This window comes from Equus caballus, chromosome 14 (assembly GCF_041296265.1).
Source record: "Equus caballus isolate H_3958 breed thoroughbred chromosome 14, TB-T2T, whole genome shotgun sequence".
NCBI lineage: Eukaryota > Metazoa > Chordata > Mammalia > Perissodactyla > Equidae > Equus > Equus caballus.
Window position 1 is genome coordinate 62,268,972 of NC_091697.1, and position 12,167 is coordinate 62,281,138.

The 12,167-nt window shown below is 35.1% G+C and overlaps 1 protein-coding gene across 2 annotated transcripts in view; it reads right to left on the minus strand.

Moving 5' to 3' along the window:
- The window catches only part of SLC12A2 (solute carrier family 12 member 2), a 103,856-nt gene that overhangs the window by 27,838 nt on the left and 63,851 nt on the right, over positions 1–12,167 (minus strand). For both annotated transcript variants that reach the window (XM_005599457.4, XM_014730697.3), the window contains exons 11-16: positions 11,610–11,717; positions 10,444–10,567; positions 9,228–9,329; positions 7,938–8,093; positions 6,562–6,661; positions 883–994 (exon numbers count right to left, since the gene is read on the minus strand). In XM_005599457.4, coding sequence (XP_005599514.3) covers positions 883–994; positions 6,562–6,661; positions 7,938–8,093; positions 9,228–9,329; positions 10,444–10,567; positions 11,610–11,717 — 702 coding nt within the window. The remainder of the gene's footprint in view (positions 1–882; positions 995–6,561; positions 6,662–7,937; positions 8,094–9,227; positions 9,330–10,443; positions 10,568–11,609; positions 11,718–12,167) is intronic.

A 12,167-nucleotide genomic window follows, 5' to 3' on the forward strand; every position in this document is an offset into this window, starting at 1 on the left:
AATCTGACAAATAAATATTCTCATGTCTTATGCAGAACAGATGATCCATCATCTAGTGACTGTTTCCAATAGGCAAGATGCCAAAAACAGAAAACTACTTTTGGATAAAAGTTTACCACTATTTTTAATAATGTTCATACTCATGGTTAAAACAAAAATGAATGGGCAATTAAAAGCATGTGAACTTGAAAATTCAGCATTCATTCTGCTCTTTTTGTATAACAGATACTACATATTTACCACGATTTGTCTACCTCCTCCAAACTCTTTTTTTCTGGTAAGTAAATGTTCCCAGGACTTTATGAGAACTATTAATAAGAAAAAAAAAGCTGAATTTCATTTGGGCTCCTAGTTACCAAGAAGCTATTTTTCTTAGCTAAACTGTTCTATAAGGGCAATGTGGTTTGCTAAAATCCTACTCATAATAAGAAAAATGATGAAGATGCAAAATTCTTATCTTTTTACAAATGAGGTTTTGAGACAGTTTGGAGGCAAAAATATTTCAAAGAAAATAACTACCATAGAAAAAAACCCAACATGGGCCAGCCCCACAGTTAAGTTTGGCACACCCTGCTTTGGCAACATGGGTTCAGTTCCCAGACGTGGACCTACACCACTTGTTGGCAGTCACGCTGTGGTGGCAACCCACAAACAAAATAGAAGAAGGCTGGCACAGATGTTAACTCAGGGCGAACCTTTCTCAAGCAAAAAGAGGAAGATTGGCAACAGATGTTAGCTCAGGGCAAATCTTCCTCAGAAAAAAACCCAACAAAACCTCAATAGATTTATCTTGTCAAATCATTTCAGATCTAGAAAGTCCTACAAATTATAAAGTATACACCCAAAGTGAAAAATATTTTAATATAAAAAACTAACACTTACCATATGTACATGACCACAGATCATCAAACCAACATTTTTTGTGAAATCATGAACAAGATGAAGTAAAGCTGGCCGTGAGTTTGGAGCACCCGTCATAACAAGACACTGTGGCCTAATTTAAGATCAAAAAGAAAAACAAAATTTGAGAAGTTTAGGTTTTTGGTAACATGGACATGATTTTAAGCTAGAATATATTATTAAACTAGAATCTCCTTTATACAAATGTCCTCAAGACACAGGCCACAGGATTCTCAGAGAAGATGACTTTTAACCAGGGTTTCTTGGTACATGAAAAGTACAGAAACAAAACCTTCTTGGAACAAACATCATGCCAACTGTCCTTCTAAAATAGGCAAAACTATACATCAAGATTCTGGTAGTGACTCCAGAAAGAAATGACCGTGATGGGTAGAAAACAGGTAACAACTGTCCTTCTTCTAAAGGTCATAATTCCAGTTCTTTCAGAGTTCACAAAACTGCCTGGGAGCATAGCCTTGCCCTTATGTACAAAACAGGTCACTTTCTTTCTTAGCTTGATCACATCATAATTACTTCTACTTTGTAATATCAGCCGTCTCTAAACCAGCTTAATGACTGTTGTCATATGAGTAAAACCACCTATGGTGAAGAAAAGATTTCTACCTGAACTAAAAGTTTTCTAATTAATTATGGTGAAAGCCAAAATTGAATTTAATTGCCTCTGCAAACACAAGACAGTGGCATGACTTTCATATATTCTTAACTCTTGATTTTTGCTGACTAGAAATGTAAATCAATCTTACTTGATGAAAAAATATTCAGGTATCCATTTTATAAGTTCAAACAGACTAGCAAAAATCCTTTAAAACAAGAATTTACATAATTAGAACAAACTTTATCAAAAAGCAAATAGACTAAAAATTCTGACTTAACCACTAAATTTTAGGGTAGTTCCTAAGCTATACTCATAAAATAAGCATGAAAACTGAATAAGGACTTTAAAAAAACTAACTTATTCAGAATGTTAGCAAGCTATCTGAAAAACCAATTTATGTCTGGGAGAACTGCTTTGGCAATCGAACATGAAATTAAACTCTATGGCCCTGACTCCTAATAGTCCAGTCTCCTGTCTGAGCTTTAGTAAGTTACATGGCTCCGCAGCTAGAGATTATATTTCCTAGCCTTCCCATCAGCTAAAAGTGGCCCCCTGACTGATTTACAGCCCATACGATGTTCCTATTGCCAGGTAATGTCCTTTAAAAAGGAAGCTGGCCAACCTCCATACTCTCCTTCTGTTTCCTGTAAGCTAGACCAACGATGTGGCGACTGATGATTTCAACCACATGGACAAAAACACCTCCTAGGGAATGGCAGACTGACAAGATTCAAGCAATGTGAGACATGAATGACCAAGTGCAACAAATCTGCCTACTTGCCATGAACTATCCATTTACCTCTGGAATATCACACAACACTGATGGCCTGTCTTGTTTAGCCACCATATTTTTTCAGCTTTTTTGTTATGGTAGTCTAACCTACACTTGAACTAATATAACCTAGTACTCTGGGAAATTAACTATAGCCCCTATTTTTACTAAATAGTGAATATACTGGAAAGGCATAATTTGGTATAGTTTTATCATACCAAAAAAGGTATATACAAAATATATTAGGGATGACTGAGTAATAATGACAGGAAGTGAATATTTGCCTTCTACGATATTGTGATTTAAAAAAACTATATATATTTGGTCATCCAGATGATGGAAATATATTTCTCAGATATACTTGGTCATCATCCACAGTTCCTGGCTCCTGTCCTCAGTTTGTGAAAATGCTTCAGGGCCATGTGAAATGGGTGTCTTGTTTATGCTAAAGAAGGTTGTCAGGAGAACCAGCCATGTGATCAGAGGACTGGAACTTTCAGCCCCACTCCCTGATTTCCAGGGAAGGGGGAGGCGGGGGCTTGAGGTTGAATCAATTGCCAATGGCCAGTGACTTAGTCAATCATGACTACATAATGAAGCCTCCATAAAAACCCAAAGGACAGCCTGTTAGTCCCTTTTTTCAGAGAGCTTCCACGTTGGGGAACCAGAACGTCTCCAGGTGCCATGGTGCCCGGCTCCAAGCTCTACAAGGACAGAAGCTCCTTTGTTTGAGACCTCGCCTTAGGTAGCTCTTCATCTCTGTTGATTTGTATCCTTTGTAATAAATTGGTAATCTAGTTAGTAAACATGTTTTCTTGAGTTCTAGCAAATTAATCCAACTCAACGAGGGAGTTGTGAGAACTTTGATTTATAGCCGGTGGGTCAGAAGCACAGGTAGCAACCTGGGGTTGTGATTGGTGTTTGCAGTGGAGGGCAGTCTTGTGAGCTTGAGCCCTTTACCTGTGGAGTCCGATTCTGTCTTTGGGTAGATAGTGTCAGAATTGAGTTGAATTCTCAGACACCTTGCTGATGTCCATGCACTGCTTGCTAGTGTGGGGAAGCTCGTGCGTACATGCACGCGCACAAACACGTTGGGAAATGGGCCAAAGAAACTACAAGATCTTCGTTTTAACTCCTTCCTCAAAAATCTTTATGGTATAACTGGATTTTTCAAGGCACAAAACCACGATAATACGGGGAACAAGAGAGGTCACGATAGCAATGAAACACTGAAAGCCAGAAAGCAGATGGAAAAACAAGAAAGGAATGACAAATCAGGAAAAGGCTAAATCCTAAATGAACACAAGAGAAAGTTGTAAAGGTACCTGATTTTACACCCAAAAATCACCAAAATGGCTAGGAGTTAGAGGCAGTAGGTGCCTCTGAGAGTGGAAGGGGCAATGTGTTAAACTAAAATAAGAAGGACTGACTTAAAGTGTGCAAAACAAGCAACCAGACAAAACAAATCATTTTGATCACCATGACGGGGAAACTGTCCCGTTTCCTCCCCAATCCTGTTAGGCTAGGGCTTATTACTGCCCAGAGAGGGCCTCTGGTCTGGGAAACTCCAGCAACAGCTGAGGGCAGGAGTAGCTCCTTAAACAGGGTAGTTAAAAGAACATTCATATGCTGAATCCTGAGATCTCTGAGCTCCTTTCCCACCTGACTCTTAGAACTCTGGTAGCCAGGATGTTATCAACAAGCAAAAGATTAAAAGATTCTTTTCTCAGAAAATCTAATCAAATCAAAAGAGCAAGCCTTTAAGACAACTTAAACTTCTGAAAGAACCAGCAAAGCCACATTAATCTACATTAAGGGCTTCAGGGAAAAGCCCCACCTACCAGCGCAGCACTTCCATCACAGATGCTTCAGACCAGGCTAAATCTAAGAACCCAAACTAAAGAAACAGGAAATGATGAAAAAGACACTTCAAGGAAATAGAAATTACAAAGTGAAGTCTTTCAGCAAGCTTGGTGAAGGCCAAGATAGTGATAAATAGAAAGTTAAACATTAAAAAAAAAGAAAGAAAGAAAATTATTGGCTCCAGAGATAACAAAAAAGCTGTACAGGAAAGAAAAAGCAATCATAATTTATTACATGGCTCAGGTCTGAATCATGTTTAAAAAGTCCTAAAAACATAAATACCAAAACAGATTTAATCAAAATGACGACATAAAGCTATACTTGGAGGATGGGGTGAAGGGAAAGGTGCATGTGTGTTGTGGGTGCATGTAAATGAAAGACTCCAATGGATAACGCCTAAAATTAAAAATCAAAAAGTACAGCAAGGCAAGCATGTTGTTTGGGAATATGAACTACTAAACGAATCAGGTAAGAGTTGAAAGTGGTTGCCTGTGGTGTGAGAGAAATAGGGACATGAGGAGTGGAGCAACTACTGATTTTCATGATAAACCTAAGTTTTCCCTTTTTAAACTATGTTCATGTATAATTCTGATAAAAATTTAAAAAACCACATTGGAATACTTTTTTAAATGTTCCCATCATTACAATAAGCCAAAGCAACACGTTTTTATTGATGGCCAATTAACTTTGACTCAGGGTCATACTCTCAGTTCTGGGATACAACTTTTCACATTAAGGAGTGATTTCTATTTTCTGCCATACTTGGCATCAACTATCCAAAATGTGCTGAAATTAAAGGTTTCCTCCCCAGCTCTCATTCCTTTCTCCTTTTTAAAGATTGGCACCTGAGCATCTATCGCCAATCTTCTTTTTTTCTTCTTCTTCATCTTCCCAAAGCCCTGCAGTACACAGTTGGATATTCTAGCTGTGACTGCCTCTGGTTGTGCTATGTGGGACACCACCTGAGCATGGCCTGATGAGCGGTGCCATGTCCACGCCCAGGGTCCAAACCAGGGAAACCCTGGGCCCCTGAAGCCGAGCACACAAACTTAACCACTCAGCCACGGGGCCGGCCCCTTATTCCTTTTTCTTTTCTCAATTTCTCTCTATTCCAAAGCTGAAGATCTGTGGGCTCTGGGAACCTTTCATTCTAGAAAAAGAAAGCAGGGGGAGGAGGATCCAAAAGACTAACAAAAAGAATACACAGAGACTTTTCTTCCTAGGAGAAATTTGGTAGATCAATTCTTTTCTGGTGCTTACTCACTCTTTAGGAATTCTTTAAAAAACATTTTCCCTTTTGGTTTACTGACAAATATGGAAAATATTTCCATGTTTATTGTGCAGAAGCCAATGAGAGATGATTATTTATGACTACAGAAAAATCACCTGCTCACAGCCAGGATTAAGTGAACAACATGAGAACGACTATTTAATGACCTAGTTTTAAAAAATGAGCAGCTTACTTTCAACCACGTATAAATAATAATTTATAATTTCTAAGACTCTATATAAGTAAGTAATATTTCTGGATTTAGACAAATATATATCAGTAGAGCTTTAATAACTGAATCTCAATTATTAGCATATTAAATTAAGGAATAGTTTAAATTGATGACTGATTATTATAAGAAAAGATATTAAGTCATTTATTGAGGAAAATAGTAATAAATGCTCTTTACTCTAAAGTATTGATTCTGGGGCCAGCCCTGTGGCGGAGTGGAGTTTGAGCACTCCACTTTCCCTTGTTTGGATTCCAGACGTGGACCTGGCATCACTCATCAGGCCATGCTGAGGCAGCATCCCACATAGCAAAACCAGAGGCACTCACGAGAACATACAACTATATACTGGGGGACTTTGGGGAGAAGAAAAAAAAAGAGAGTGGCAACAGATGTTAGCTCAGGTGCCAATCTTTTAAAAAACACATAAATGAATAAAGCATTGACACTTTATCGCTAAAACTGGTTTCCAGTTAGTCAATGATGAGAAAAGAAGCAACTAACGTGAAAATATTCAGTGCCTTAGCAAAACTACAAAATAAGGTATGTCAAAAATCTTTATGAATTTCATACTTTGTGGTTATACAGTAGTTATATAACTTCAATGGCAACACAGAGAAAGAACTGTTCCCTTTAGGATACTTACCATTTAAAGTCTTCAAATTAGAGACCTCTAAAACTTTCACAACATTTTTGTAAGGTAGATGATAATTTATCTTTGTAAAATTTTGATAACTAATAAACCTCAACTTTGCTTTTGAATAAACTGCCAAGTCCAAACAAAACACAAAACAGTGTTTTATGCTTTTAGAGAACCTTTCATGAAATATTAGCATATGAAAATTTTACAGAACAGTAAGTGAAGAATTGTCACCTAGGACAAAATGTTTCTATGTTACCTAATAGCTCACCTGAAGTTTTTCACATGGTCTTCCACTCCAGAAAGACGAATCGAATGCTGCAGGGCATTCAAGTAAGTCAGGGCTTGTGTAGAGGATCCCCAGTTCACATCTGCAGGAAGATAGCGTTCACGAAGCAGAACATCAATATTAATAAACAATCATTAACCAATTTTGAGACACATAGAGAAGTAAAAAGGGCTTTCATATTTAAAAAAGCCAATTGCTAAAACAAACTATTCTACTCCGAACTTACAATACTTCAAGTCCATAGCATGACATTAAGACAATGCTAATCTGCACTACAGTAATTACATTTAAAGCAGAAAGTATGATTTAGAAAAGACTGAGATGACAGGGCTGCACCCATGCTGTACATGCAACTCCAGAGTCTTTCACAAAGAAAACATTTTAAAATTATTGTTTATATAGCCAAAGGTCTAAAGGGAAAGAGAGAGATCTCTGATTGTTAAGAAGTACTATTTATAGTATTTAACAGTTTAAGCTATTTGAACAGGCAAATTTATTCCTTATTGAATAAACAGCCTGGACAATAAATGATGGTTTTAGACATTTGTTAATTTGGAGACTTAACAGGCATATTAGAGAAATAATTACTTCTAAGATGGTTAAAACAATACCTTCTTTGTCAATTTCACTTCTAAAGCTACCACTCTAACCCAAAACAACCTCATTGTTTTATATCTGCATTACAAAATCTTTCCTCATTGTGTAAAATGACTACACTGCAAACTACTCTTGTAATCTCTTCCTAATCTATTCTATTGGGCCAAAATTTTTCAAACCTTTCTCACTGAATCTTTCTTCTGTGTTATAGGTCACCATACTGAATACTGGATCAATCATCATATACTCTACCCAACAGTTATCAATACAACACATCCTAGGTAATCTTTAACAATTTCCCAGTTAACACCTGTTTGTCCAATTTTTCCTGTTACACAGTAAGCTATCAGGAAGATACTATGCTGTCTAGTATTTTGTGAATTGCTCAGTACTTACTACAGTAGGTACTAAGACCACAGTAGGTATTACATATGCTTATTAGGCTGGCAACTACTGTACGGCAAGTACAATCAAAGAATAATTTTAAAATATATTGAGTGCAACAGGATGTTAATTAAATAAATCTGTTACGTTTCTACACACAGGATTAGTTAAATTTATGGGTAAGAATGGAATTCCATAGAATAAAAAGCCTTAAAGTAACTGCTTCATTAAAACTACATGTATTTGGAAATAAACTATTTTAGGTTTTACACAAAGTTCCTTTCAAATATACAAAATATGATGCTTAGATATGAAAAGTAACAAAGAACTTCTACAAGTTTTCTAGCTTGAAATACTAAATAGAAAAGGCCACTGACCTGGTTTTTTGTAGGTAACATAAATATACAGCCCAAGGACTATCACATATGTTAGCAGTGCAGCCCACCAGTTAATGACAAACATCACTATGCAACAAAGAATTGCTCCAATAAGTGATATCCACATGTTGTAGTACTTGAATGCAGGACGCCATCCTAACAATAACAAGTAAAATACATAAATCAGTCACTCAGAAACCTCATCTGCTTTAGACAACGGTACATATGTATGCACAAAATATCTTTCTTTGTGGCTGCTACACTGAGAGGGCTTTAAACATTAAATATAAGGCTAATATATAACAGTAAAGTCACAGACCATTATTGATCACAATTTAATTTCACGATTCTTGATGATAGTGAAGAGGGAGGGTACATATATTTACTTCCACATTATTTTATCTTTAGTTCTATATTCAATAAACTCTCTTTAATGTATAAGTGTAAATCAACCAACCTTAGTGAACGCTGAAAACCAGACAAGATTTAAAAAGGGAACTTTCAAATTGAGTCCTCAACAGTGTGGCTTTACTTTCTTGTTTTTACCATGAGACATATCCATAGTCTAATGAACATACAAAACACTTCAAACAAAATGTTCTTGAGAATCATTAAAAATTCATGTACTTGCTAGCAAAACTAAAAATTGACTATAGAAACATATTTTCCCATTTGGGGAAGTAGTTATGAACTAAGCTCACTTTAAAAAATGTTGAAGACCATGTTTTAAAATTATCATTCATAGGTAGTTCTATAGACGAAAATATTATTTTTAAATTATTTCAATAAAATTTATATTCTTTTTTAAAAATTAAACTTTTAATTTTGAGACAACTGAGATTTACACAAAGTTGTAAGAAATAATATAGAGAGTCCAAGTCCACTTTAGCTAGTTTCCCCCAATAATATCTTGCAAAACAATACTACAACATCACAACTAAGTTGATATTAATACAGTCAAGATAAAAAGGAGTCTAACATAAGGATCCCTGGTGTTGCCCTTCTATAGCCATATTCACATCCACCTCTATAATTTATATTCTTAAAATAAAAATTGAAACTAAGATTAATGCTATTTTAAACGCTTTGAAGAAATGGAGTTATTACCAGTAAATTTCATGATAAAGAGCCCTTTGAAAATTCACTTAATTTCACTCAACCATACAGACAGATTGAGCATTAATGAGCTAATCCCACATATACTATCTTTTAAAATACGTTAAAGTTTTATTTTCTCTAAAATCAAAGACATTACCACATTTACGAAACTATTAAAAAATGTGAAATCACCTGGAGATTTTGCAAGTGATGCATGGAATACTGAAAAGTTGATCAATGCATATGATGCAAGGAAGAAGTTAGAGATAATTGGAGCAATAACATTCAGTTCAGCTGCAAAAGAAACATGAGGCATATTGAGTGACATACTAGACATTTCTTAGCTTCACAAAATTATGAATTATTTCAAACCTTTCGATAATAGTATAATGAATACCCCTATATCCACCATCCAGATTTAATGAATACTTACATTTTGCCATATATACTTCATATACTTTAATTTTCAGAAATCAACCCTTATGGACACAGTTGAAACTCCCTTTATATCTCACTCTTTCAAAGTTGGTCAATTCTTTCCAATAATATTATATAGTTTTACTACACATATATATAGTCCATAAACATTACGTAGTACTATTTTGGAAGTTTTAAAAATTACATCAATAACATTGTATATGTATCATTCTGCAATTTGATTTTTTCCATTTGCTATATTTGAGATTCACCCATATTGACATATGAAAACCAAGTTTACTCATTTTTTTACTGCTAAATATTATTCTGCAGTTTCATTCTTCTGTTGATAGGTATTCAGGTTGCTTCCACTTTTCACTACTAGATTTAATGCCACTAAAACATTCCTGTATACGGCTCTTTGAGTATATATGCACGTTTCTCTAGGGTATATAGCTCTAAAGAGAACTGCTGGATGAGAAACTTGACTAAATGTTGCCAACTTGTTCTCCAAAAGTAGTAATACCAAATATATACCTAGCACCATTACATGAGAGTTAGGGTCCACATTTGGTAGTACAATCAGACTTTTAAAAAAAGTCCAATGTCTTCCTCAGCATAGTGGAAGACCCATTAGCTCACCTGTAATCAGAAGCAAAAGTGCCAAAATGTGGATCAGCAAAGGCTCTACCTTGACGGGGATACTGGAATCCTTTCCCTCATGCTATTAGGATATTCGCCTTAGTGACAAGAACCTAGAGAGTTCCCTCCAGTCCGAATGGAGACTTAACGATGGTAATAATTCTAGCAAATATGTACTGAGTGCTATTATTTGCAATATTTTCTAAACACTCTTTCATTTAATCAGAAAGAAATTAACTTAGTATACAAGGCAAAGTAAGATTCTGTTTATAATTTAATAATTCAATGTTTAGCACTAATAGTATAAATGCACCAAAATCTACATTAGCACACCATTTATATGACTAACCAATTAAGATGAATCCAAGTGCTATTAAGAATGTTAAGATATAGCCACGAAGAGGTTCATTATTTTTCCCATAACCTTTAGCAAACATCTGGAAAGCTGGGTAGATGTTGTCTTTACATAGAGCCTAAAGAAGAAAAGTAAACATGAAAATGAAAGATGTTGAAACTAGACATACAGATTTGCTTACAGTTACAATTGGTTAATCAGGAATGGAACCCAAGTGTCTAATTCTTGGTCCTCTTTTTTTCCCCTGTCTCACACTGCTTCGCTTACAGACTGTATAGGAGATTCAAATATTTCAAGCATCAGAAAGGTAGTTGGTTTAGAATACCACTGAAGTTTTCATCCACCTCACCTCACCACCGTGCTGAAATTCTTTTATGAAGAAGGAATCAGAGAAGCAGGAATAAAAATAAATTTGGAAGCTTGATCAGTATAACAGAGGTGTGACCAAGTCCAAATCCTAGACTTAAACCAGATAAAAATCCTAATTATAGAACTTAATCTCTTTTCTTAAAACATTACTGAGAAATGTTTTGAGAAATATATTCTATACCTTTACTGTACTAACTGGCTAAAACTACAACATTAAGAACAAAACTGCAGAATCAACATTTCATTTGTTTGATTTAGTAATAAGTATTTCCTACTCAGAATCAGCTATTTGTTTAATGCTCATTAAAGGGACATAATGTCTATCCTACTTATCATTATACCCTGAGTACCTAACACAATGTGTGGCACATATTAGGCATTCAAATATTTGTAACATAAAACATTTAGGTTGGCATTAAGCTAACAGGGACAAGATACTTTAACTCTTCTGATTTATGGTCGTGGATTGTACTCCTTATCTCTGATAAGACGTTATGAAAATTCATGCTAACAGAGTATGCAAAAGAAGCAAAAATCCATCACCACTTCCAGAAACAAAATTCAAAGACTATACCCTGACAGTAAGTAAATATACAAACGTTTATGTAAATATACACATTCACATTTATATGCATAAAATTAAATATAACAGTCTTGATATGTGTGTACATATCATATACATATTAGGCTGACAGAAGTAAACAAATAATTTGAAAATATTAATAATACTAAATTGAAATATATTACCTTACCCTCCCCTTTAATAAAGCTTGTACTGTGAAAATACTTACCTGAAATATTTTGGGAGCACTCACAAGGGATGCTAATGCAGAAGAAAGAGTGGCTGAAAAAATACCTGCAGAAATTAAAGGTGCAAATCCTGACACCATGCTCATTACCTTAAAAAAAAAATGAAAAAATAAGTCTTACATGCAATTCAAAAAAGAACACAGTACTATATATCTTTATTATTCTAATAAAGGAGACTAACACTGGGGGAAATTTGATAATAATAATAATGGTTATGTGCATTACAAATGTCTGAATCAGATTTACCACTAACCCTTATCTTAAAAAAATCTTTTTATTTTGTAAAATTTCAGATACACAATGGCAGAGAGAAGAGCATACTGAATCACAAGTACCCATCACCCAGTTTCAGCAATGATGAACTCAGGGCCAATCCCCACATTTTTATGAATCAAACTCCATATATTTCTTGCATAAATGTTTCAGTATGTTACCTCTACTGGGTAAGAACTTTCAAAAAATTTAACTACACAGACACTGTCACAGCTTAAAAACTGCATAATTCCTTGACAGCACCAAATATCCAATCAGCATTCAAA